Raw genomic sequence first — 27,591 nt, forward strand, 5'->3', positions numbered from 1 at the left:
TACCATTTTTGGGTCCATTTCAAAACCTAAATCTGTCCCTGACTTAATCTCACGACATTCTCAAACCACACAGATCTCAGCTTTACAAATAACTAGCTATCTCGCACTTACTATTTCTCTGTCTCTTAAAATAATCTCCAAACTCGCCTCAAATTAGAAGGGTTGGTAAAAACCTCTACATGTACCCTTTGTCACTCTAATTGGCTGCCAAATAACATAGAAGGTGTGAGTTATAGGCAGTTGATGAGCAAAGGATTAGAAAATAGATGGATTGGATACTGTACTGGTTAATCCTTGGCCTATTTTATTTGATAACCACTATGGTGGCTGAGCAAAATTGTCTTGATGATGCACATTAAAAACTCCAAGGTCCACAAAAAGATGTCCAAAAAGGTGGGGTCAACTCAGACAAAAAAAAAAAGAATTTGATTTTCCAATTCAAACATTTGGCTCCTACACATCTGGCCCCGAAATGTTTTAGGTTTAACATAAAACAATTACTCAATATTTAATAGTAAGGGAGCCAATACGTAACATAAAAAAAGAGTACATTACATAGGTTTTGGTCCAGTCATGAGCTTTCCTCCAGAAGTAGGCAGAGCTTTGTGATTGGCTGCTCTATGATGCCTGTCTTGAGTTTTACTGACCGGACCAGTCCATTGGCATCAGGCTTTGTTTCCAGGATTCTTGACAGAGGCCATGAAGATCGTGGGGAGGTAGGGTTACCTTCATTACCAGTATGTCTCCCACTTTGAAGTTTTCCCTCACCTTGGACCACTTCTGCCTTTCTTGCATAAGTTTCAGATATTCTCGTGTCCATCTCCTCCGATGATGAAGATGAAGACCTTCATCATCTACAGTTTTTTTGGTGTAAAAGAGAGTTCAACATCTATTTGACTGATCTGATTAATCTCTCCCATATTCCAAGCCCCTGGTGGATTGAAGTTCCAGCCTATTCCCCTCTCAAGCATGACAATTTGGATCTTACTGGCGTTAAAACTTTACAAAGCCCTTTTTAGATCCTTTTCAGCACAGACAAGGTTGGTACCATTGTCGGACCAGATATGCTTTGCCTGACCTTGTCTGCATATGAACCTAAATCTATCCCTGACTTAATCTCACGACACTCTCAAACCACACAGATCTCAGCTTTGCAAATAACTAGCTATCTCACTATTTCTGTGTCTCTTACAATAAGAGACCTTATGGCGTGGATACAGGAGTCTATATCAAGGGAGCAGGCCATCGGCTCTGCCAGACAGACATGTAAAAAGCACACCCTTTTTTTTTTCTTTCATTCTTTTTGTTTCCACTGGGCCAACGTAGTCCATGCCAAAATTGATAAACGCTAAGAGATCTGGCTGGGTCCTTTCTTGTTGCAAAGTAGCCATTTTTTGTTCCCCTGTCCTACCTTTCAAATGTCTGTAGGTCACACATTTAGAAAGTAATCTTTTTGCTGCACTATTACCGCTGATGAGCCAATATTTCTTTCGCAGTTGAGCAAGGATGTAATTTTTGCCACAGTGGCCAAACCTTTCATGGATATGGCGCAGATTGGAGATGTGTGACTGTTTGGGTAGGATGATGGGACACTTTATAAACAACACTTGATGGTGTTGTTTCTAGCTTTTCAAACTCATTTGGGAATGCCTGCTTCTGAATAAAGGATACAATAGCTCTCTCAGCCCTCCCAAGATCTTTCACAGATATGCACTGACCACTTTGATTCCACACAGTTTTGATTTGAAGGCTTGGAGCGGAGATGTCAATTTCTGATGGCGATAGCATGTGTTGACAATGGAGGTAAGCTCTTTCCTTTTGGTAGCCAGGGCTAGCAGGCTGTCTCAAAGCTTTTGAATCCAGGCAACAGCTTTCAATAGTCTGGTCCAGGCTGAGAAGAAATTGAAAAGCTCATGGGTTGGACTTGAAACATCTTGAATTACGATGTTAATAGTGTGACCCTTGACCTCTGGGTCATCTTGTTTTAGCGAATTATGATTAACAGTTTCCACTGGCCATGTGTGCTTGGGCTTCCAAAGGAATTCTGGGCCATGAATCCATCGCCTATTTTCAAGGAATTTTGGCACACTTAGCCCTCTGGAGGTGTCGTCTGCTGGGTTGCACTTAGTGTCAGTGTATCTCCACTGTTGGACGCTAGTGTTCTCTCTTATGACAGAGATTCTATTAGCGACAAATGTGTGGAATCTTGTATTTTCATTGGCAATGTATTTCAATACTGCTTGATTATCAGTCCAGAACAGGGAAGTCTCTAGGTGAAGCTGCAGTTCTGATTTCAGCGTCTTGTCTACTTTGACAGACAACACTGCGGCTGTCAGTTCAAGCCTTGGTGTGGTTATTTGTTTTAAAGATGCAACTCTTGCCTTTCCTGCCACAAAAGAGACTTGGATCTCACCCTGTCATTGGTCAGTCTGAGGTAGCTTACTGCTCTATACCCAGTCTCGCTAGCATCAGCAAAATGGTGCAACTGAAGAGACGGGATTTCCAAAATCATTAGTTTTCATTCAGCGTGAAACGCTAAAGTTTGGGAATTTGGGAAGGTATTGAGTCCAACTAATCCACTGTTGAGACAGAACTGTGGGTATCGGCTCATCGCATCTATAGCCTACATAGCTCTAGTAATAACTGGTATAACTCCCTGCTTGACTGGGAGTGTGAGAGGTGCTAGAATACCAAGTGGGTCATACACAGAGCTTACCATTGACAAAATTCCTTGTCTTGCGTGTACCTTTTCAGTGAATATAATATCAAACCTAAAGGTGTCATCCTCCACGCTCCACTGAAGTCCCAATGCACAGTCTGTTGGCAATTGGTCTTTCTCCAGCAGTTCTTCGCAGTGCAAAACTAGCCCAGCTTGGGGATGAAACGGCTCCGTATAAGTGCACCAGCATTCGATAATCTACTGGATCCTGCTTGATGTCTCCATCTGGCCATCACAAAAAGCGCAGGAAGTGTATGTCTGGATTGGAGACACTTACTTGATGGAACATGGACTTGATATCTGCCATAAGCGCTATGGGTTCCAGTCTGAACCTGAGCAGGACTCCAATCAATGAGTTAGTAAGGTCAGGACCTTGTAAAAGTTCAGAGTTCAGGGACCTACCATGATACGCTGCACCACAGTCAAACACCACCCTGAGTGTTTTCTTCTTGGAGTGGTAGACTCCGTGATGCGTAATATACCAGGTTTTTCCATTAGCTTGTTCCACTTCTTCCTGTGGGACCACGTCAGCATAACCTCTAGTTAAAACATCATTGAGAAAGTCTGTGTATTCTCTGTGGAAAGACTCGTTTCTCGTTATATATACACATACACTCGTTATATATACACATGGACTAGTCCAACACAAATCCCAAAGGGGAAGCCTGAATCACCAGAGCCTAAAGTTCTTTGTTTGATTTGTGAATGGACTATTTATTTTGAAATATTATTTATTTTTTGGTAGATAGGCTTCAGTTAACTTGTTATGTTTAGTTATTTGATAATGATTTGATAGGTTAATTGTTAGTTACTGTCCCCCTTTTGGGTTTGTGTTGGACTAGTCCATGTGTATATATAACCCGGTTTCATTTGTTAGAGAGGTCAGTTTTTGATTGTGTTGCTTTAGGTTGAAGCCTTAGTTTCATTATTGTTTATTTGACCTTGGATTTTTGGGCCCAACTTTTGTTCTTTTTCCAGTTATTTGATAAAAACTTTTGTTACTTTTTTGGTTTTTTGGTATACATTAAATATTTATCGGTGTCCTTTGTCTAACTGCTTGGTCCGTGACACCCCGCTTAAACAGTTTATCGTTTGGGCTAAATGGTAGACATAACTTATTCTCAATATCTATCCAGTCTAGCCTGTTATCCTTCAATTTCCAATATTTGGCTAGTTTGGCCATTTCAAAAGATATCCCATATAGATCTGTTAATCCTAGCCCTCCTTTCTCTTTAGGAGCACAGAGTTTGCTTAGTTTAATCCTAGCTTTCTTCCCTTCCCATAACAACTCCTTAACTATGTCATCATATTTTTTTAAAGATGGCAGGTGGTATTGTAATTGGCAACATCATTAATAAATAATTGAATCGAGGAGCCACTATCATTTTTATAATATTTACTTTTTCCCACTTTTCCCACTTCTCCAAATTTGTTTATATATTTTCTAATACTGGGTTGAAGTTTAACGAGGGCAATTCTCCCAAAGCAAGTCAACTTTAATTCCAAGATATTTCATGCCTTTAGGTACCCATTTAAATTAAAAGTCTTCCACCATATAAGGGTAGCACGTGGAGGACAATGGCATAGCTTCCGACTTATTACAAAGTAAAATGTCATCTGCATTTTACTTTGTTGGTATGTTCTTGCTAACCTTAATTCCTTTGATGCCACTATTCTTCCTGATACTTACAGCCAGAGTTTCTAGAAAAATTATGAACATGCTGTTCATAATGTTTCTCAAAGAGCAACCTTGATGGATCCCTCTGGAAAGGCCAAAAAATGTAATCCCATTAGTTATTATTGCTGCCTTTGGTTCCTTATATAATATTTTAACCCACTGTGAGAAGTAAGGACCAAACCCAAAATATGATAAAACTGGGAAGAGAAAGCCCTGTTCCACTTTAGCAAAGTCCTTTTCGGCATCTAAAGAAAAGGCAGCTATTGGCACATTTTTGGACTGGGCAATCCAAATGAGGTGTAACAGTTTTCTCATGCTGTCCGAAGAGGATCTGTTCTTCATAAAGCCCACTTGGTTAACATGTCTAATATTGGGTAGGACCTGTTGTAGACGCAAAGCCAACACTTTTGTTAGTATATTACAGTCAACATTAAGCAGGCTGATGGGTCTAAAATTAGAGGGGCATATTGTATCTCTGTCTTTCTTAGGAATTAAAGATATTAAAGTTTCATTAAATGTTGGTGGCAACTGACCTTTTTCAAAAGTCTCCTGATATACGGGAAATCTGTTATTATCTGGTGATTTCCCAGTGTTTATTAGTGAGACAGCTTTCCTTATTTCACCCCTCTGTTATTGGTGACTCTAACTTCCCTGCTTAATTGGGATTAAGCGTTGGCATATCAATATTGAAGAACTGTGATTCTAGTTCTTTTTGACTGCTATTACCAGGTATTGTTGATGTATATAGTTTCTCATAATACTGTTGAAATGTCTTGTTTATATCTTTGCTGATGTTACTAGTTTATCACTGTTTGATGGCCGAGATTGTATTTAAAGGGTTCTTTTACCTTTCTAGCTAAAATCTACCCAGTTTTTTCACCCCTTCATAAAAAGTCGTTTTTAATCTGTATAAAGCATATTCAATTTTTTTTAATTTTTTTTTTATAGAGTTCATGCAACAGAAACTTGAGCTTACATGGTTCCTGATATAGTGGCTCCAAATAATGTAATAATTTCAGCTACCAATTCTTTGATCTTGTTTAGGCTCTCTCTTTTCTTCTGGGCAGAACATGCAATCAGTTTCCCCCTTATATATGCTTTGGAGGCCTCCCCAGACTGTAGTAATTTCCTCCTGTGCTGCCAACATTCAATTCAAAAGGAGATTTTAAATCTTCTCCTAACTGTGTTCTGAAGCCTTTATCCTGTAGTAATGACTTAGTCATTCTCCATCTAGTACCCTCACACATATTTAATTCTGTTTTTACACATACTTCCACTGCTGCATGATCTGTGATGGCAATAGTTCTTATATTGCAGCTGACTACATTATTTATTAAGGGCCTTGTGTTACCAACATGATAGTGACTTACAGAAAAAAACAAAACAAAAAAAAAACTTAACTATAAGAGTATCGAAATATTGTTATTTCACTCAAAATAACACAAGAGTTGTTTAAATAATGGGATATTTCATATCCAGTGAACATATCACAAAAGATTGACAAGTTATCTTGGACCAATCAGAGATGATCTGACTGTATGTATTGCCACCCCCCTGCTCCCGTCTTGTGAGAGCGAGAGAGTGTGTGTCCAGTGTGTGCGAAGAGACATCGTGTCGGAGCACTGCTAACAGGGTCGGTGAAAAGACTGAAAAAAGTTGATAAAACTTCAGGAAATACCACTTAACCTTGATAATATATGTTGTATGCTGTATGCTGTGAGTTTCACGAAGTGCTTGTGGAGTATCTCTGGAAAAAAAGTGAATTAGCACAGTTGCTAGCTTTAGCGCTAGTAGCCTTAGCTAATAGCCATTATCTCCGACTGTGGTGGGCCCTTTGATGTCTGTGACCTTCCTGCACACACTTTGTCTGTGCTCAGCCAATTAAGTTATCGGAATTTCACCAGCAAGTCCTCCATTATTGGAAACTAATTTATAAACACAACTTTTCTCCCCACAACACCCCAATCTGGAATAATCGATATATATTAATAAAAAAGAAGTCCTTTTATTTCAAAGAATGGATGGAGCAGGGGATTTGGTCTATTCGACATCTTATGGATGAGAGAGGTAACATATTAAATTTTGATGATTTTAGTCACAAATATAATCTTACATGCTCCAGAAGCAGTTACTGGGCTGTGATTAAAGCGATCCTACAAGCTTTCATCTGTATGATTAAGGGAACTTTAATGTACACGCTGATAACACCCAGTCTGTGTACCCTGTCTATAGAGGGTTATTCCTTTTTAGAGAAGACATGTAACAACACATTTTTGAGATCTATTCTCACCCAAGAATACTTTCCCCTGTCTCTGAAAAGAAAGTTTCATTTGCAGGAATACTCTGCTTTGATTGCTAAGAGAATTAGATGTAGGTTTTTTGGCTTTCCTATTCCCTCTTAAGCCAAAGAAGTACATTTTAAAACTATAAATGACATTCACCCCTGTAGTGAATTTTTAAGAATTAAATTCAATTTAGACCATAATGAATGTGCATTTTGTAAAACAGAAGTAGAAACACTGGAACACTTAATATTTTCTTGTAGTGTATCTGTTTTGTTTTGGAAGGACTTCAAAAATTGGATATCCTATAATAATATGAGTATGCCACCCCTGACTTACAATAGTGTTAGATTTGGTTTCATAATGGAGGACAAAAAACTAGAATATGTCATTAATAACTTACTTATACTTGCCAAATGAGGTCAAGTTGGGTTTTTGTCCTGTCTCCATGTTTTGTCTTGTCATTTCCTGTTTTATTTTGAAAAGTAACTCTCCTCTAGTTTCAGGTCACTTGCCCTTCCTCACGTGTCACCGGTCTGATTGTCCTCCCTGATTCCCGATTGTTTCAACCTGTTCCCCATTACCTCCATGTGTTCAAATAGTCTGCGTCTCCCTTTGTCTTGTTGCCAGTGTGTTCGTCTTCGTCCTTGTCTACGTGCGTTCACCCCAGCCTTTCCACAGTCTTGACCATAGTCGTTTCATGGATTTTGTTCTGATTCCTCCAAGAGAGAGATTTGAGTTGTAAGTTTCATATCTTAGTTTTATTCCTCCTTTTAGTGGAGTGATTATTATTTTGGCAGTTTTGCAGCCACGCTTCATCCATTTTATAAGAAGTGCATCAGAGGAAAAATTTCATAGCCTGCTTTGTTTACTCTGTCTTGGAGTTCAAAACCTGTTTCCCTCAAAGACTTTTTATTGAAGAACCTGAAAACCCTGCATCTGCGTCCTGCATTTTAGTCTGGTCGTGACACCAAATATTTTCTACACAAATGTAAATTCTCAAAAACTACCCCACATTTCACAATTTTTTTTGAAGGAGATACACCTTTATTTTGAGTCATTAAAACTTATGAAAATGAAGAAAGCCCTATTGCTATGTGAATATTTATCAGATCTTACTTTTATTTACTCCCCTTATAAGATATGTAACAACAATTATTTGTTTTATTTTCCTATTATTGTTCTGTTGTGTTATATCTTATTTTTGATTGAACCTTATTCATGGAACACTATGCTCAGTTCTGAACTGAATGATGTTTGTATTTGCCTTCTACGACTCTGGTGGCCTCAACCATCTACTTCGCTGTGGTCTGCTGGAGAGGGGGCAGCACTGACAGGGATAGCCAGAGGCTCAACAAACTGATCCGGAAAGCGAGCTCTGTCCTGGGCTGCCCCCTAGACTCCATTGAGGAAGTAGGTGACAGGAGGATGTTAGCTAAGCTGACCTCCATCATGAACAATAACTCTCACCCTCTGCATGACACTGTAGGGTCTCTGAGCAGCAGACTTTTACATCCTCGCTGTAAGAAGGAGAGGTTCCGCAGGTCCTTCATTCCAGCAGCTGTCAGACTCCACAACTCCTGCTCTTCCTGACCATGCGCAAACTTGCACTTTTTCATGTACATATCATGTGTATTGTGTATATTGTATTTGTTAGTGTATATTTGGTGTATTTTTGATTTATATTTCCATAGATGTTTATTCTATAGATGTTTATTTTCTGCTGTGGTAAATGAATTTCCCAGTTGTGGGATTAATAAAGTTAATCTAATCTAATCTAATTGAAGATGCTTATTGTATTTGCTGAACGGCCCGTTTGCGAATGCGCGAACCGGCCGTCATCTTGTATGGTAACTCCACTTGGACAAACTTCATTATACAACGGTTACTCCATTTGGATATCTTGGTTACCATGGTTACTACCCGATAGCGTCTTTTAAAACACACATCGGATTTCTACAACAAAAACACAACAACTTCACACATGAAAATGAAGGATTTCACATATCACATGCATTTGAAATACTTCCTTTGTAACGGTGTATTCAAACCGAGTGTCACTTCAAGGGAGCGAAGAAAAGAAAAAAAAGTAATATATAGACGATGCGAAAATCATCAATAACAAGCATTACGTGTCTATATATATATATATATATATATATATATATATATATATATATATCACAACAAAGCTATCAAAATATTTATATAGGTATATATATAGGTTTTAATATTGTGCATGCGTTCAGCAAATCGGGTAGGTCCGCAGATCGGGTAGCGACACCCCCAACGACTGTGAACCTGTGAGTTAACTGAGAGCCGCCATTTCATATGAATGCGCCCAGCCCGATAAGAGAGATGGGTGAGACAGTTATTTTTCTTCTAAATGAGAGATTTTATTTAAATTGAACCATTTTATGCACTGACTGTTTCCTGTAAGCTGTGAGAAGATATTTTGTGGGAAAAAAACAGGGAAAAGGAGTTTTTTGGTTTACGTTTACTTTTACACAGCCTATATGTTGCAAGTGAATGTATAAATTTAAAAGAACTAGAAAGTAAGGTGTAAAGCTTATACAATGTGTTATTTTGTATTTAAAGGTCCAAATTAATGTGTTATTGTTTTGTGTGATTCGAAAAAGGAAGAAAATTACTACTGATAGGCAAACAGTAGATAAAGTAAAACTAATGATACTTCTCTGACACTGTCTGTTGACAGGTCAGGTTTTTTTTGTTAGGTTGCGCTTTTGGTTGTTCCTGGATTTGGACCCTTGTTGCTGATGGCGAGCCTTCCCACCAGGATCTAGAGAGAGGGAGAGAGAAACAGTAAAAGAAACGCATTCTGTTTCTACTGCACTCGGTGGTGTGGTAGGCCAACTGCTACAAACACCCTCACACTCAGCCTCATTTAGATCAGTTGCTTATGTGACATCAACTGTGGTTCAAGACAACTAGTGTTATTACTGTTATTGCAAGTGGTATCAATATTGTGTTTTGTGTGTTTAACCTATTATTTTCTTTGTAATAAGAAGCCGACATACTTCTAAATCAAACCTTATGTCTTTGAGTCTCATTTAGGCATTTCACTCTGCTCCAGCAGCCGAACCTACTGGTCCCTTACACACTATATTTATTCACCACCTATTAGTCTCTTATAGGGGTGTTACACTTGCAATTAGATAGAAGTCAATTCTAGAATGTGATTTGTGACAATGAGAGCAAAACGTATATTCCCTCTCACATGGGTTAGTAAGTCTCCATATGTCTACAAGAGCCATATCCTCTTTTAACATATGAATTGCCTCCCTATCTTTAGTCATCATTGGGCCCTTAAGTCTACTTTTATCCAGAATGGGATCAATCACTTGGTTAAAGTCCCCTGCTAGTATTATTTGCCCATCCATCTCTCCTAAAGCCTTATTTACCTCATGGAAAAAGTGTGGGTCTCCATTGTTAGGTGCATAAATGTTACATAATATCACTTGTATGCCTTCTATTAATGCTTGCACACATATCATCCGCCCCTCTGTATCTTTTGCCTCCTTAAGCAGCAAAAAATTTATATTTCTATCAACCAAAATCAGTACACCATTGTGTGAGCTTGAAAGTGAGCTATGAAAAACATGCCCCACCCAACCCATTTCAAATTTGGCTGCCTCACCCTCATTTATGTGGGTTTCCTGTATGAAAGCTATGTCTGCCTTATTAGTTTTGAAATATGACAATAACTTGCGTCTTTTGACTGGATTTCCACTTCCATTAATATCCCAAGGTATATACTTAATACATTTCTTGTTCATAATTGCTCAAGTGTCTTTCCATATCCATGTCTATTGCACAGTGACTGTTCAAATAAATCCGACCACAATGTCTACACACCATGCTAAATCATTTGTCTAATCACTGTCACAGATAGATAAGTTACCTTTTTTGTTTCTCCTAGTGTTCTGTCTCATACTTCTTGTTTTATTTTGATACTCACCTCTTGTCTCGTTTCAGGTCCTTTACTTCCTGCCTGTCATGTGTTTCCCTCCTGTGTGATTACTTGCCCTGCCCTAATATGTTGCATCTGTGTCTCATTGTCTCCCCTCCTGAGTATATAGTCTATATAGTTTCCCCTTCCTTCTGTACCAGTTTGTCTTGTTGCCTCTTGACAGTGTTCGTTGAGTTTCTTAGAGCCAATAGTTTCCTAACCTGTTTTTGCCTTTTGCCTGCTGATTTGGACACTGTTGCCCTTTCTGACTGATCACCTGTGTACTGACATCATTGTAGCGTACATACCTGGCATCAGTCATTGAGGTAGTTCATTGTAAGGACATGCAGAGTTACGGACCCACAATTGACACTTTGCAACTCTTCTCACCATCAAACTATCACATTGATAGGAAACAGAGACAAAGGACCCCTCTTCCACAAACAGACCATGCTTTTAGCATGTCCGAACGACACAGAACCAGACCAAAGGTCAAAGGGTCAGCTCCAGAGGATCAACCAATGGACACCAGGCAACTGGAGAATATAGGCAAAATCTCCAGTTTGTAACAATAAGACTCTGTCTAATGTTATTTGATTGTCAAACACACGCACACACACACACACCAACCTCCATTCCTCTGCCCCTCTCTAGATAAGAGTCATAAACTACAACCCACATTCCAATCCTGGGTAGTGACCAGCAGAACACCCTTCACAATCACAGATCTAAGGAAGAATGTAAAATTAAATATCTAGCTGTTCTGTAACTCATGAGATGTTCCTATGCAATAGTTTAAACCCAAACTTCAATCCCATAGAATGTTTGAAATGTAACATGTAGACAATGTCCTTCATGTGCCCATACTGTAAGCATCCTTCATACGAGGTAACACACACTCCATGACATCCAGAATGTCCATATTATTATTATTACAGTCAAAGAACTGCTGTGTAATCCACATGCATAGACTATTAGCTTTGGGAAATGTTTATATTGTTGTTTGATCAATTAACCACTTGTATCATGATTAAGTACAGGTTTGAAGGATGTAATATGAAATCAACACTCCTATTACTCCTCTCTGCCATTATTACTGCAAGTAGTTTTATATGTTATTTCATTTAATATTTTGTGGTCATGGTGGAAGATGGATGTGCGAGTTTATAAGTAAACTCTATATTAAATTACTCCAAAGTTCAATGGAAAATTACTCTCTTCTCCAAGTGGAAACACAGGAAAAGACGAGTGACACCCCTGAAATATGCGCCAGCGCCCCAGAGGATAAAACAGTCGTGAACAATTCACACAATGTCACTCAGATGACAAGAGAAGTCAGAAAAGCCATAAAGGTTAGAAACTCGGCCAGATGCTAAGAAGGAAGAAGATGCGAGAAACAAAGCTAAAAGCGTGAGGCTGAAAAGCTGAAGCTAGAAAAACGATGCAGAAACTAGAAGCTGAGAACTTTGCTCAAAGCTCAGAGTCCCGGCTCAAAGCCATGTAAAGTCTTAGCTCTAATCTGCTAGCCACAAACTCATGGCTCTTAGTCATTTTTGCACTTTTCACGCCTTTTATTTTTCTTTGTCACAAGCTCCAAGTAACATCATTTTTGTCTTCATGCGCAATCTTTTATTTTTATAAGCCTAGTCAAGACCAACTGAACCAAAACAACAGAAGTGCCTCAGAGTAATTTTGTAACTTTTAAATCATCACGTTTTCCTTTTAAGATTTTGACAACTTTAGAGTTATCTGGTCAATGCCAGTCTCCTCTAAAGTTATTCAGCCAAAGTGAAGAGCATTTATTTCGCATCAACCCACAAGAGACGCCGGCAGATAACACCTCTGCACGACTGCCTGCAGAGAAGTCAACCAAAAATCAAGAGTGCCTGAGACAGAAAGTCTCCTGGGAAACTGATTCGCTAAGACACCGGCAGAATCCGTCATCGAGATAACGAGACACAGCCTCCAGGGGAATCCACCTAGATCCCGCGTCTCTGGGGTTACCACGGCAACCACAGCCACCTGGGTTCCAGCCGAGGGTCTTCAGCTACAGCGCAACTCACAGTTGGCCGGTCTTAACACTCTGCTCATGACTGGGTTGATGTCGAAATATAGCAATATTTAATCATCAAACCTAATTCTTAGATGTAGTATCATTAGCTGTATAGCCATAGTGTATAGCCATAACATATTCTCTCCCACCATTGCCAACTCATCACACAGCTCATTTCATTATTATTTTCATCTTTATGATTATTACACCTTGCATCTACTCTGTAGATAGTAGTTTAGTTAAATAAACTCCTTTATTTACACCCAGTTGTTGTCCTGTTGTATTCTTTTGACGTAGAGACTGGAGATCCATTGAATCGAGAAGTCATGGCTGTCAAGAGGTATTGAGGTAAGTTGGACCCAAATGCAGTCAATTCTTGGGAGACGGTGCAGGCAGGTTTATTCAACCAAAAATCCAGACGTGAACATGACATGAAAACAACAGCAACAGGGAAAAACAACAGACGAACCGACACAGACAAAGGGGAGCACAAAGACTATATAGACACAGGAGGCAAGGTGATTGCACACAGGTGAAACACATTAGGGCGGGGCAGACAATCACCACAGACACAGGACCAAGACAGGAAGCAAAAACACTGACACACATGGAAACCAATTACAAAATAAAACAGGAAGTGCGAAAACTCAACAAAAAGTGTCTGCCATAGCAAACCATGACAGAACCTCCCCCTTAAGGGTCGAATTCCAGACGACCCTCAACCAAAACACGAACTCGGGTGGGAGGAGGGATCCAGGGGCCAGCATCATCTGATGCTCAGTGGCAAAACAGGGGAACTCAGGGGGTCGAGGCGGAGGCCTTATTGACCGGCTGGGCAGTTCAGTGGGGCGACCCGGAGGTTGGGCAAACGGACGGAGCCGTTCTGGAGGCCGGCGGCGAAGACGGGGTCTCTCCGGAGGTCGAGCCGGAGGATGGCGTCGCCCCTCTGGAGGGCGAGCAGGAGGACGATGACGAAGACGGGGTCTCTCCGGAGGTCGAGCCGGAGGATGGCGTCGCCACTCTGGAAGGCGAACAGGAGGACGGTGACAAAGACGTGGTCTCTCCGGAGGTCGAGCCGGAGGATGGCGTCGCCCCTCTGGAGGGTGACCAGGAGCTGACCTGGTACCAGGGGCAGTAGTCAGCTGAGGAACAGAGATCGGCCAGACCACAGGAGGCGGCACAGAGTCAGGGACCACCTGAGGAGGCACAAAGTCAGGGACCACCTGAGGCGGCACAGAGTTAGGGGCCACTGGAGGCGGCACAGAGTCAGGGGCCACCAGAGGCGGCAAAGAGTCAGGGGCTACCGGAGGCGGCACAAAGTCAGGGACCACCGGAGGCGGCACAGAGTCAGGGACCACCGGAAGCGGCACAGAGTCAGGGACCACCAGAAGCGGCACAAAGTCAGGGACCACCGGAGGCAGCACGGAGGCCGAGGCCACCGGAGGCGGCGCCCCGGCAGGAGTCAATGACACCAAGAGCCACGTGGGCTGTCAGGGCAAGAATCAATGGGGGTGGCACCCTGGCAGGAACCACGAGCGGGGGTGACGTCATGGCTGGAGCCAGGAGTGGTGGTGACATCACATCAGGAACCAGTTAAAGCGGTGACGTCACATCAGGAACCAGGAGAGGTGGTGACGTCACACCAGTAGCCGTCGTCGACGCCGCTGGAGAACACGAAGCAGCGGCCGCCAACACCACAGGAGGGTCAGGAACAGTCGTCGACGCCGCCGGAGAACACGGAGCAGTGGCCGCCGACACCACAGGAGGGACGGGAACAGTCGTCGACGCCGCCGGGGAACACGGAGCAGCGGCCGCCGACACCACAGGAGGGACGGGAACAGTCGTCGACGCCGCCGGGGAACACGGAACGGCGGCCGCCGACACCACAGGAAAGACGGGAACAGTCATCGACGCCGCCAGGGAACACGGAGTAGCGGCCGCCGACACCACAGGAGGGATGGGAACAGTCGTCGACGCCGCCGGGGAACACGGAGCAGCGGCCGCCGACACCACAGGAAAGACGGGAACAGTCATCGACGCCGCCGGGGAACACGGAGCAGCGGCCGCCGACACCACAGGAGGGACAGGAACAGTCGTCGACGTCGCTGGACAGGCTGGAAGTGAAGAACCTGAGGCTGGGGCTGAGGCTGGGGCTGAGGCCGAGCCTCCCCATGGCGACGGGAGCTATGATTACCTCGCCTACTATGGCCTCCACGAGATCCCCTGAAAATAGCAAGGCGAGTACCCTTGAAAGGGGACTCGTCAGGGTCCTCCAGGTCAGAGTCCTCCAGATCAGAGTCTGAGAAGGGGTCAGCCAGCGTGAACAGAGATCTGATGACCGACGAGGGCGCTTGCTGACAGGATGGATGCACACTCAAAAAAGCCATGAGGCTGGCGTAGACCGCTGGGTCCATTTCTGGTCGGTTCGTTCTGTCAAAAGGTTTTGCGAGGTAAGTTGGACCCAAATGCAGTCAATTCTTGGGAGACGGTGCAGGCAGGTTTATTCAATCAAAAATCCAGACGTGAACATGACATGAACAGACATGAAAACAACAGCAACAGGGAAAAACAACAGACAAACCGACACAGACAAAGGGGAGCACAAAGACTATATAGACACAGGAGGCAAGGTGATTGCACACAGGTGAAACACATTAGGGCGGGGCAGACAATCACCACAGACACAGGACCAAGACAGGAAGCAAAAACACTGACACACATGGAAACCAATTACAAAATAAAACAGGAAGTGCGAAAACTCAACAAAAAGTGTCTGCCATAGCAAACCATGACAATGGCTTCCGATATGAGATTGATAAATTTGGCAATGAAGTAATTCATTGTTGCCCTCCCAGAGGACTGGTGCCCCATTTCAACGAGAGTAAATTCTAAAATATGGCGTTAACACTACATCATTCTGATTAAAAGGACTGATATTTATTTATTTTTATTTATTTATTTTTTGTCTGTGTCTGCGTTTGAGTCCAAGCCTGTGGTTCAGCATTGACACACAAACCAAACCAAAATTTAAACCGTACACCGTCTGACAGTCCTGGAGCTGCCATCTGCAGCTTTAGAATGAGAAACAAAAATAAAACCTTATCAGGTCTGCAGGTAACTACTCTTCCTGCTTAAAATCCTCCCTCAGCGACGGCTTTGCTTTGCTTTGGCTCGTCTCCACTCCGACAGTCTTTTAACATATGTGTATCAAAGGCTTTTATTTTGAAGGCATGTTTTAGGGGTACCTTCTTCCTTGTGACTAGCACCCATGTTGTAGCCTAGTTAGCCAGATGCCATATAGACCAGCAGACAGACGTCGATACACCTGTGAGAACCCCGTTGTATTTCGCCTGGGATTAAGGTTGTTTTCTGTTGAACCTGCCGTTATTGAGACACTCCGAGTGTGAAGTGAATGCACAAAGTGAGTACGGTTTGACGTATATTGTGTTTTTACGATGTACCTCGTTAACTCCGATAGGTGTATTGTTTCCGCTGATATGCGGCTGATGTCAGTCTTGTTTAGTTGTGTGTAGGAGTATAAAGGAAAATTCTGTTGGTTTGCGTAGTTTGTGTACTGTTAGTTCACGGTATGTAACGTCACGGTAGTTCAGAGGGTTAATTGCTTGGCGCTCCATGTGAGTGTTAATTATTTATTTGTCCTAACCAGTAGAGGGTGTTATTGGACCAGCTAACTAATTATTATTGTTAATTATATTACTGTCAGTTGGTTTATGTTAGGAGATTATTGTGTATATTTTCTGTTTATGTGAATACGTGGATCATTCTTAAGATGATGTATAATATGATTTATTGTTGCTATTCCAGAACTATGACAACACTGAGTTCTCAATAAATCGGCACAATCATAAGACCTACCAACAAGAAGTTATCTCCTGTCTTCATTCCTCTGTCCTGACCGACACAACATCTTGACTGCTGTATAACCCAAACGAACTAGCACTAATACCTACCTCACAAACATTGGTCCTTCGAGCCGGAGACAGCCTTCAAGATGCTTTCAGATGAAGACCTCCTCGCTGATGTGAGACCCAAGCGTCAGACCCGTCTACCTGCCAGACTCCAGGATTACGATGTGGACTACCTGAGAGATCGTCCTAGAGACTCATCACGGTGGAGACCACCATCCTCTCCACCTCCTCCAGAGCTGTTGCCTCCCCCCTCCAGTATGGTCCAACTAATCCGAGTCACCTTTACTCACCTCAGCCTCCCTTTGGTGGCCCACCTAGGGATGCTGCTCATTACGAGACACCTCAGCTAGCCCCAGGTCGCCCCCCGAGGAGAATCCTAGCCACAGAGATCCTAGCTGGAGCTCCCACCACGGCCCAGTGGAGCTCATACAGAGACCCCGCCTTCTATCCTGAGATCAGAGCCATCCAGGAAGAGAATGCAAAGCTGCTACAGACCCAACACGTTTTCCAGTCCACCATGAGGGAGCTCCACGAGGCACGGAGGGAAATGAAAGAACTGATTGGTGTAGCCTGCTCATTGAGAGAGGATATGGAACGGCATCATGGCTCCTCTTCAAGTCCCAGCCTCTACAGACCTCTAGGAGCCAGTGCTGCCACATCCCAGCCCCATCCCATTTTACTACAGCCTGAGGAAGAAGCTGGGGAGGACTGGCCTGTTCCTCCACCCTGGCCTGAACCTGAGGATAACCTGCTGACAGACATGAGTGGTCTCAACCTGAGGCAACAGGACACCCATCGGAATCCCCCTCCTCATGGTTCGCCAGATCAAGCCCAGTCAATCTATAAGCCCTCTATGTTCGCCTCAGCACCTTATCAGTTAACCCATCCTACCCCTTATGACCAGGCCCTGCCTCATTCCCTGGTGCAGTCCCCTCAGTTACCCTCACACCCTGCTCCTGTTTACACAGGTTCCAGACCCCCAGTACTGCCCCAAGCAGCCCCTCCCCCAACAGCCACCAGGGCGACGCCCAGCTTTCTCCCCAATAACCACCCTGTACAGGCTCCTGTGTCAGAACTAGTGTATAGAGGCCCTAAACCTACAATCCCCAAGCTCATTCAGCCAGACCCCAGTGAGTTTGCGAGACTCCGCCTTGCCTTGGAGAATCTACTCCCCCCTGACTCTACAGAACTCTTCAGGTACCAGATCCTTGTGGATCACTTGAAGTTGGAAGAAGCTAAGCTAATAGCTGACGCCTATCTCAATTCACCAACCCCCTACACTGACACAATGAGAGCTCTGTATGGCAGATATGGCCAGCCTCATCAGCTAGCTTTAAAGAAGATAGCTAGTGTCCTAGAAGCCCAGGAAATCAGACGTGGTGACTCAGCAGCATTTCAGAGGTTCTCTCTTCAGATTCAATCATTAGTGGGCTTACTCAAGACTTTAGGCTCAGAGGGAGAGATTGAACTCAACTGTGGCTCCCATGTAGCCCGTCTCTTGACCAAGCTTCCAGCGGAACAGAGAGCTGATTTCCGTCGCCATCAGTTCAAGCAGCCTGGGACCTCGCACACCCTGCACGATCTGTCAGAATGGCTCAGCTACGAGTCCTGGTGCATGAGCTTTGACAGCCCAGTCATCGCAAGAACCAACAGAGAAAGACAGCCTCCCAGGTCTGATACCCGTTCTGGGAAACATATGGTGACGGTCCTACACGGTCTTGGAGAGCGGGCTGAGGACGTCTCTGTTTCTAATCCAGTGAAGAAAATACCTCAGAGGAAAGCTTATTGTGCCTACTGTCAAAGCGGTGAACATTACCTCAGTCAGTGCAATGAAGTCACCAAACTCTCTAAAGAGCAGCTCAAGGAGTGGATTCAAGTTAACAAGCGGTGCTGGTGCTGTGCGCGGACCCACCAAGCAGCTCAGTGCACACTGAAGAAACCGTGCAACATTTGCCAAGGAAAACACCTCCTAGCTCTTCATGAGATAAACCTGAGGCCCGAGAGCAGCAACAAGGAGCCTCTAAGGAAGGAAGAGAGTTGCCTGACTAGCTCTACCTCTGACTCACTCTACCTCGACCGACCGGTAGTCAGCAATCGGGTCCTGTTAAAGGTCGTCCCGGTGCTTCTACATTATGAAGGGCGTAGTCTCAGCACCTTTGCCCTGCTGGATGATGGTTCAGAGCGGTCCATGCTGTTACCAGCTGCAGCCAAATCACTGGGGATAAAAGGGGCCCCTGAAGATCTTCCTCTGCGGACGGTCCGGCAGGACATCCAGGTACTCCATGGACGTAAGATATCCTTCCATGTTTCTCCAGCTGCCAACCCTAAGGTTAGCTATAAGATCGACGGTGCCTTCACAGCTAGCCAACTCAGCTTAGCCCAGCATTCTTACCCCATAGAACAACTTCAGAAGAAGTATAAACTCCTCCATGGCCTCCCCATACCTGCCTTGAAGGACGCCAGACCATCACTCCTTCTCGGTTCTGATCAGTCGCATCTCATCACACCTGTAGAACCAGTCAGACTTGGAGCGCCTGGTGGCCCTGCAGCCGTCCACACCCGGTTGGGATGGACCCTCCAAGGTCCTCTCCGTTCCATGGGGCGGCCAGCTGACTTGGTACAGTGTCTCTTTACCTCCTTCCCACCACAGATGGATGAACTGTACCGCCATGTCGAGAGGCTCTGGCAGATGGATACTGTACCTCACCGACCAGAAAGAGAAGTGACTAGGTCAAAACAGGACCAACAAGCGGTTGCATTGTTGGACGCCAAGACAGTCCGTACTGAGGTCAATGGAGTGAGGAGGTATGCTGCACCACTGCTACGTCACATAGCCATGCGTCCCTTGCAAGCACCTAAGGACTCAGTCATGGCTCTTCTGCGGAGTACAGAGCGGCGACTCCTGAGGGATCCTGAGCGAGCCATGATCTACCGAGCAGAAATGCAGAAGCTCATTGAAGCAGGTGCTGTTAAGGAGATCACTCTCACCAATACCTCGGCCAAACTCTAAACCAGTACTTACTGCCTGGCCCCACCCTTGGAGCTTCCTTGGTGGGCGTCTTACTGAGGTTCCGGGAGCATCCTATCGCAGTGAGTGGAGACATCAAGGGGATGTTTCATCAGGTCCACCTTCTTCCTGAGGATCGCCCTCTACTGAGGTTCCTGTGGCGTGACCTGAAAGTAGATGAGCCGCCACGAGTATTTGAGTGGCAGGTCCTGCCCTTCGGGACAACCTGTAGTCCCTGTTGTGCTACGTATGCACTGCAGCGCCATGTTACCGATCATTGCCGGCCCGAAGACATCCTGAGGTTCTCTGTCGACCATTGCTTCTACGTCGATAACTGCCTACAGAGTGTGCATACTCCAGAGGAGGCCAAACAGTTGGTTGATCGCCTTAGAGATCTTCTATCTTCAGCAGGCTTCGAGCTGCGGCAGTGGGCCTGCAATGAGCCGAGCGTCCTGAATCACCTACCACAAGAGGCCCGATCCCAGAGGGTGTTATTGGACCAGCTAACTAATTATTATTGTTAATTATATTACTGTCAGTTGGTTTATGTTAGGAGATTATTGTGTATATTTTCTGTTTATGTGAATACGTGGATCATTCTTAAGATGATGTATAATATGATTTATTGTTGCTATTCCAGAACTATGACAACACTGAGTTCTCAATAAATCGGCACAATCATCAGACCTACCAACAAGAAGTTATCTCCTGTCTTCATTCCTCTGTCCTGACCGACACAACATCTTGACTGCTGTATAACCCAAACGAACTAGCACTAATACCTACCTCACAAACAATATGTGTGGCTCTTTCATAACAGCATAAATGTCTGCTCACCTCCCTCGTCGGATGTCCAATCTTCACTATTGTTGTTGATGAATTTATACGCTGTCGTCGCTGTGGTGAAAATCAGGTTATTCCCCTTCCACTTGAACCACAGTGTAGCCGGGTAGGCTAGCATGTATTTCATGTTGAATCCCCTCAGTTTGCTCTTCGCAGAGGTGAAAGCTTTTCTCTTCTCCACCAGCTCTTTTGTTATATTGGGAAATACAGAAAGCTGACATCCTTCCTATTCGAAGCACCACTTTTCTTTGGCTGCAGTAACCACCCTGTCCCTCGCTGACTCTTTGAAGTGGCGTATGAACACCGGTCTTGGAGGTCGGTCTGGGTCTGGCATCGGTGCGAGCAGCTAATGTGCTCTGTCAATCTTTCTGCACAAAGCCCCAGGTCCTATGTCAAAATCTTCTGAACACAGCTCAGCAATGTGCCATTAGTCCTGAAAGCATCTTTCAAGCTTGCCAGCCTCACGTTATTCCTTTTTACTGTGGTTTTCCAGAGCTTGAATGTGGTCCCACATAGCATCCGTTAGCTTGCCTCTCTCATCTTCGCCTGTGAGTAGCTGCTCTGAGGCCTCCTCTAGGCGCATAATGCATGTTTCGGCTTCTGCCAATCTCTCCTGCATCGCCATCACTGTGGTTTTCAGCTCCGTTGTATCTCCTTAATAGTTGAGACATCTGTCGCCACTCCCAGCAACATGGTGTTCATTTTAACAATTTCTGCAAACAAATTGTCGAGGCTTGGTGGCAGGTCACCTGTAATGCCGTCATCATCATGAGGGGGTTTCTCCGGGTCTGCATGTGGCCTGCGCCTTTGAAATACTTTGACGTTGACATCTGGCTTTAGTTGTGCCTAAACAACGCCAACTGTTTATTTTTCCGAAACGGAGGAAAATTTTTAAAAAGTACAAGCCTCTACTCAAAGATAATTTGTAACTTTACATGTCGGTGAGTGGAGAGTCCTTAACCCGCTGTCATCTTGTTCGTGGTGTCCATGTGACTCGGACTCTCAGATTTTTCCGCTCTTATTTTCCAAATGGCAATAAAAGTTTTTCCGTTTACACAAATGAGTCTCCTGATTGAAGCTGAGATGAAGCTTAGCGTAAATTCAATCCAGAAGACTATCTGTATTCCACTTCCATTCACAATTATCTTGTTTTTCCCTCTGTGACCCCACTCCTCGTGATCAGCTGACTTCCGGTGTTTGGCAACCAATCAGATCTCACCACAATCTCAACCAGCCAATCATGTTGTCCCAGTCATACTTTTACATTTTTCTCTCCTCCTCCCTGCTGTCAACTGTCATTTCAGTGTGTTTGCTGCAACCCTCCTCCACGCCTTTAACTTCCAGTCTTCATATACAGTGCGAATTGCTGTGACCTCCTCCACTCCATCCACCTGCAGTCTTCATATCCAGTCAGGACAAGCTCATCATCACTCCTCATCACATTCAGATCTCCAGCCAGGACCACTACCAGTATCTAGACCCCGGTGGGGTGGGGGGTGGGGTTCCTAAATTTTGCACAGCCTCAACCCCTTTTTCCAGGGTTCCCGCGGGTCCTTAAAAAGTCTTAAATTAAAAATTTTGTAAAAAGACTTTTTCCTTAGGGACCATGGGTCTCAAAGCAGTTGAGCGCATATGAGAGGAGTTAGGCACCCCTGCGCTGGCTTTGAAAAGCTTCATTTTACCACCAGAGACCCAAAAGGCAGAGGTACTGTGGGTTCTCCATACTGTGATGAGGCATAATTCATTTAAATCTAATGAGGATATAAGTGGCGTCTTTGCTGCCATGTTCCCCGATTCCCAGCTTGCAAAGTCATTCACCTGTGGTGAAAATAAAACGGCGTATCTCGCCAAATATGGCATAGCTTCATTCATCAAGAAGATGATAACATTGGTCTTGTTTTTCAAACAGTTATGTGAATGATTTTCAACATTTTGGCTTTGGATAGGCTGTTTTGAGGAGCTTGATTATTGAAGTTATTTACAATGGAGACTGCTTTAAGTGTTATTTGTATTATTCGGTGTTATTCTTATTTGGAAAATGATTGTTGGCTCTGTTCTGTGTCACAATGGAAAGGAAAAAAAATTGAAAAAATACAACTGTTAGCTTTGATTGTGTTTAAAATAAAATAAATTTGAGTATTTTCTACCAAAGAAATTGTTATGACATTTTTTAGTCTTAAATTTTATTTGTTGAGGTCTTAAAAAGTCTTAACAAGCATTAAATTTGAATCTTAAAATGGTGCAAGAACCCTGTTTTCACATATGATGACATCAGGATGGGGTCTAATCACCAAAGACATATCTCTCGCTTTCTGTCTCGTTTTGCACATGGCAATTAAAGTTCATTTGTTTACACAAATGAGTCTATCCTGATTTAAATGTATTATGATATAAATACAAAGAGAGAGAGAGTCTGCATTTTAAGAGTAGTGTTTTTTTGGTATAATAAGCTACCATGAGTGCTTTAAGATACGATGGTGCTTAGGTGAGAAGGAGAATATTAAATGTTATTCTGGATTTTATAGAAACCCGATGCAGAAAAGCTAACACAGAGGAGATATGAATCTCTTTCTCTAGTTCCTGTCACTACTCGCGCTGCAACATTTACATTAAGGCATGTAAATATTTTAGTAGACACCAACTCTGTAAGCAGCTAAGGCTGCATTGTGACTTCTGTTGCTTGTAAAAATCAACTGGCAGACTTTGTGTTGTATCTGCTCAAACGAAATTAAACTTATTCACTCTTGATTAATCTGTGACAGACTCTCACATTACTGCTATTGAGAGAGTGCAGTGCAGCAGTCAGCTCCAACCTGGCCCGCAGAGAAGAGAGCCGTGAAGACGAAAGTTGTTGCTGTATGAGCAGTGAAGAAAGGCGGGCCGATGCTGCCCCTGCAGCTGGTGAAGAAGAGAAAGAGAGCAAGATAACAAAAGGTCAACATCAAACAGTGTTTGACGTGCATGATTAACGTGTGTATCACAGATCTATATAGGCCACTTGGAGGACACAACACATCTGCTTCTCTTCTCCTCTGATTAGTTTGATAAGGTTGAACCTTTCTTCTTCGACAAGGAAAAACAATTCCAGAAAGCGAACCAATTGTCCATCAAGGGTTCTTTCAGACAGGACGCTTAGAATTGAGGCCAAACAGTTCAATCTTGGTTTCATCAGACCAAAGGATTTTGTTTCTCACAGTTTTAAAGTCCTTTAGTTGCTTTTTTGCAAACTGTCACTGAGGAGAGGCTTCTTTCTGGCCTTTTTGCCATAAAGCCCAGATTGGTGGAATGCTGCAGTGATGATTGTCCTTCCGGGAAGTTTCTCCCATCTCCACACAGAATCTCTGTAGCTCAGGCATCAGGTTCTTAGTCACCTCTGTTACCAAGGCCCCTCTCCCCAATAGCTCAGTATGGCCAGGCATGCCCAACATCTTCCATTTAAGAATTATGGAGGCCACTGTGCTCTTGGGAATCTTCAATGCAGCAGAAATCTTTTTGTAGCCTTCCGCAGATCTGTGCCTTGACACAATCGAGTCACTGAGCTCTGCAGGCTTTCCCTTCAACCTCATGGCTTGTTTTTTGCTCTGATATGCATTGTCAGCTGCGAGACCTTATAGCCGCATTTTGATCAAAAAGTACTTGGAATTTATTGATTCAATACAGGACGCAGCATTTTATTTTTCAAATACACTTTATTTTTTTGTAATCTCGTGTCAGTTTTTTTTTTTTTTACCTTCTCCCATACCTGTATTGCAGTGTGGAAAATAATGTTGAGCTTGCTCGCTCGCTCGTTACCGGCTTTTAAACATGGCGGGTGAAATATAATGCAGTGAGTACTCGACCAGTCAGAAATGTTCAGCGCTGCAGACCACATCCCCCAAAGTTCCCAATCCTTTGGAAAGTACTACCCCCCGACCAGGGACTTTTTTGGGGGTAGATCAATTACCCCAGACCTAAATTTAGACCCTGGTTCCTGCGGTCGAAACACACATAGTTTGTCAAAAGATGAAAAAGCAGCTTTTATCAACAGGTGTGTGCCTTTCCGAATCATGTCCAATCAATTGAATTTAGTACAGGTGGAATCCAATCAAGGTGTAGAAATGTCTCAAAGATGATCAAAAGAAATGGGAGGCACTTGAGGTACATTTTTTTTTTGTTTCTACTTTGTCATTGTAAGGTAGTGAGTGTAGATTGATAAAGAGAAGATGTAACATAAGCCTGCAACATAAAAAATTGAAGGGGTCTGAATACTTCTGAATGCACTGTATACCTCACTGTATACAGTATATTGTGTGTATAAACATACAAACTTCAGGCAGCAGAATTCCTCCTGAACACGACTGCTCTAAGCTCAGCTGCATTTTCAGCCTTCAGCAGGACTATAAGCACTGCCTAGGTTACAGCTTCTCAGGGGGAACAGCCTCTGTGTTCACTCCTCACCTGGGAAACAGTGCTCTGCTCTCTCCACACTCATCCACTGAGAGAAAGAGAGAAGAGGAGTGCACATGAAGAGCTGCAATGACAGAACCAACATCGAAGAAACAGGGATTTAAAAAGTGTCGGAGTGCCACTTTCAGCATTGATGGCTTCAGCTTCACCATCGGTAAGAGACTGTTACAGTGTGTGTGTGTGTGTGAGAGAGAGAGAGAGAGAGAGAGAGAGAAAGAAAGAAAGAGAGAGAGAGCTTGGTGCTATTGTGTTGCTGAACAGATTGTGTTCTTTACTTAATGTTTATCATATTTGAATTGGTGCTCACTTTCCTGGTACAATTTGCTCCATGTATAGGTTATCTTCTTTCTTTGCTCCAAAAGAAAAAAATGTATAAACTGGGGGCCCATTCAAGTCATTCAATTTTATCCTCTGTAATACATTATATAGCAAAAGTAGCCACCCCTGTCCACATATTTTAGTGCTCTAGTGTACTTTTCATTTGTGCCCAAATGGAAATAAAAAGAGGGAAATGTTAATGTTTTAACATACAGTGATTTTGGACAGTAGTGTTCTTCCAACTGTGATATCACCCATAAATTTAACAATAGTGTTTGAATTGTGGATGGGTTGACAGTCATGCATGAAGGGTGCATAAAGAAGGGGGCTTAGCGCACAGCCCTGGGGGACACCATTGCTCAAAGTGAGTGTGGGGATTTGTGTTTGCCCAGTCTGACATACTGGGGGCAGATGATGAGGAAATTCAGTATCCAGTTGGTCATGCAAGGAGTTAGTACGAGTGTTTGGTATGACAGTATTAAAAGCCAATCTGTAGTCAACAAAGAGCACCCTGATGTAGGTGTTGTGTCTTTCCAGGTGAGAGAGAGCTGTATAATAGCCACAGATAGCGTCCTCAGTCAATTTGTTTGATCAGCTGGGACAGTATCTTTGACATGGGTGAGGTTAACAGAAGTTTTTTGACAACAGGCATGATGATGGTGGATTTGATGCATAAGTATAGAGTGTTTGAAAATGTGTGTGAATACCTCTGCTGGCTGATCGGCACAGGGCTGGAATTCACGCCTTGTGGAGGTCTGTGTGTGCACCAACATTTTGAAACTGTCTCAGAACACTACTATAAATATATATATATATATATATATATATATATACATACATACATACACACACACACACACACACACACACACACACACACACACACATATATATATATACACATACATACATGGTATATGTCTGTAGTCACATTTGTAGAATAAGACTCATTCAACTTTACAGCATGTGTATGTGTGTGTGTGTCTGTGTTTACAGGTTGCTGTCTCTATGGGAACCGGAAGAGACAGGAAATGACTGTGACATAATTTTCACTGGTGCAAATAAATGTCAGTGTGTGTTGTCAGTTGCTAGGGTGCTGAGCTCAGGGAGCCATTATCACTAATGAAGTGGCCTCTGCCACAGAGTGTAATCTGGCTGTTCATTATCTCCTTCCTTTACTGATTCCAGATGTACTCCCCATCCACACACACACACACACACACACACACACACACACACACACACACACTGTACCTATTCATCCTTTTCGCTGTCTGGGTGCCTTCCATCAAAAATTTGAGGTGTCAGATGTCCATTTGCGTCTTAGATCTGTCTATATTTATTTTGTTACAGAAGACATTAATTTACTTATTCTTCAGTATTCAGGTGTAACATTATTTCAGAATCTGAATTGGTTTAGTGGTGATTTTATCGTATCCTTTGCCTAAAATATCACAACCACCAAGGATACTAAATAAACTGGATGAAACCTTATAGGATATGTGGTTACTATTTACAATTGCCAACAAGTTAAGTTTAAGAGTGCAGCTTTAATTTGTCAATTCACTCACATACAGTCCTGCACACCCTCACAAGTTTTAAGGTACAGTATCTGGCTGATTAGACCTTTGCATAGGCTGAAGTGGAGCACAGGTATCCTGGGAATGTACCAGTACTGAAACTGAATGTACTAGTATGGATAATAAAGGTGTAGGTTGTCCCCCTTTAACAGGTGCCATAGGAGTGTCCTGATTGGTTTGACTGTTTTCGGACTTTTGGATCGGTTTGAACTCTTTGTTTGGACTTTTGGTTTATTTCCTGTTTTATTTTGAAGTAACTTTCCTTGTGTGTCTAATGTTGTTTTACCTTTCTTTGTCTTGATTTTCTGCCCTGCCCTAATGTGTTTCACCTGTGTTCAATTACCCTTGCCTCCCTTGTGTATTTAAGTCTTTGTCTTCCCCTCTGTCTTTGTCAGTTTCTCTTTTGTGAGGCTAATTTTTGTTCCTGGTCAATTCCCCTGATTTTTCCTCATGTTCTTGAGTTTTGCCAGTATATTGGACATTCTAAGTTCTGCTTACCAGTTCCTCAGTTTTTGCTTATCTTTTGTAATTAAATTACATTTTGTACCAACCAGCTTTATGTTCTCGTCTGCCTTTGGGTCCACAAATCCTTTACACCATAACAAGGAGAGGGTGGGGGCTGTCAATCAAACACAATCTGTACACTCCAACACAGTCCCAAATAAATGAAAATTGTATGGCTGAATTGTGATTGTTTTATATCTTACATACATAATCCTTTAACCTTCTGATTTACATTACTACTGAGGTAATTAAATGACAGAAA

General features: G+C 43.2%; 1 protein-coding gene across 2 annotated transcripts in view; it reads left to right on the forward strand.

Moving 5' to 3' along the window:
* Window positions 1–24,949: 24,949 nt before the first annotated feature.
* The window catches only part of LOC130161306 (dual specificity calcium/calmodulin-dependent 3',5'-cyclic nucleotide phosphodiesterase 1A-like), a 187,337-nt gene continuing 184,695 nt past the window's right edge, over window positions 24,950–27,591 (forward strand). For both annotated transcript variants that reach the window (XM_056364521.1, XM_056364522.1), the window contains exon 1: window positions 24,950–25,081. In XM_056364521.1, the coding sequence (XP_056220496.1) occupies window positions 24,997–25,081 (85 nt within the window). In that variant the 5' untranslated portion in view covers window positions 24,950–24,996. The remainder of the gene's footprint in view (window positions 25,082–27,591) is intronic.

Source organism: Seriola aureovittata, chromosome 20 (genome assembly GCF_021018895.1).
Source record: "Seriola aureovittata isolate HTS-2021-v1 ecotype China chromosome 20, ASM2101889v1, whole genome shotgun sequence".
NCBI classification, from domain to species: domain Eukaryota; kingdom Metazoa; phylum Chordata; class Actinopteri; order Carangiformes; family Carangidae; genus Seriola; species Seriola aureovittata.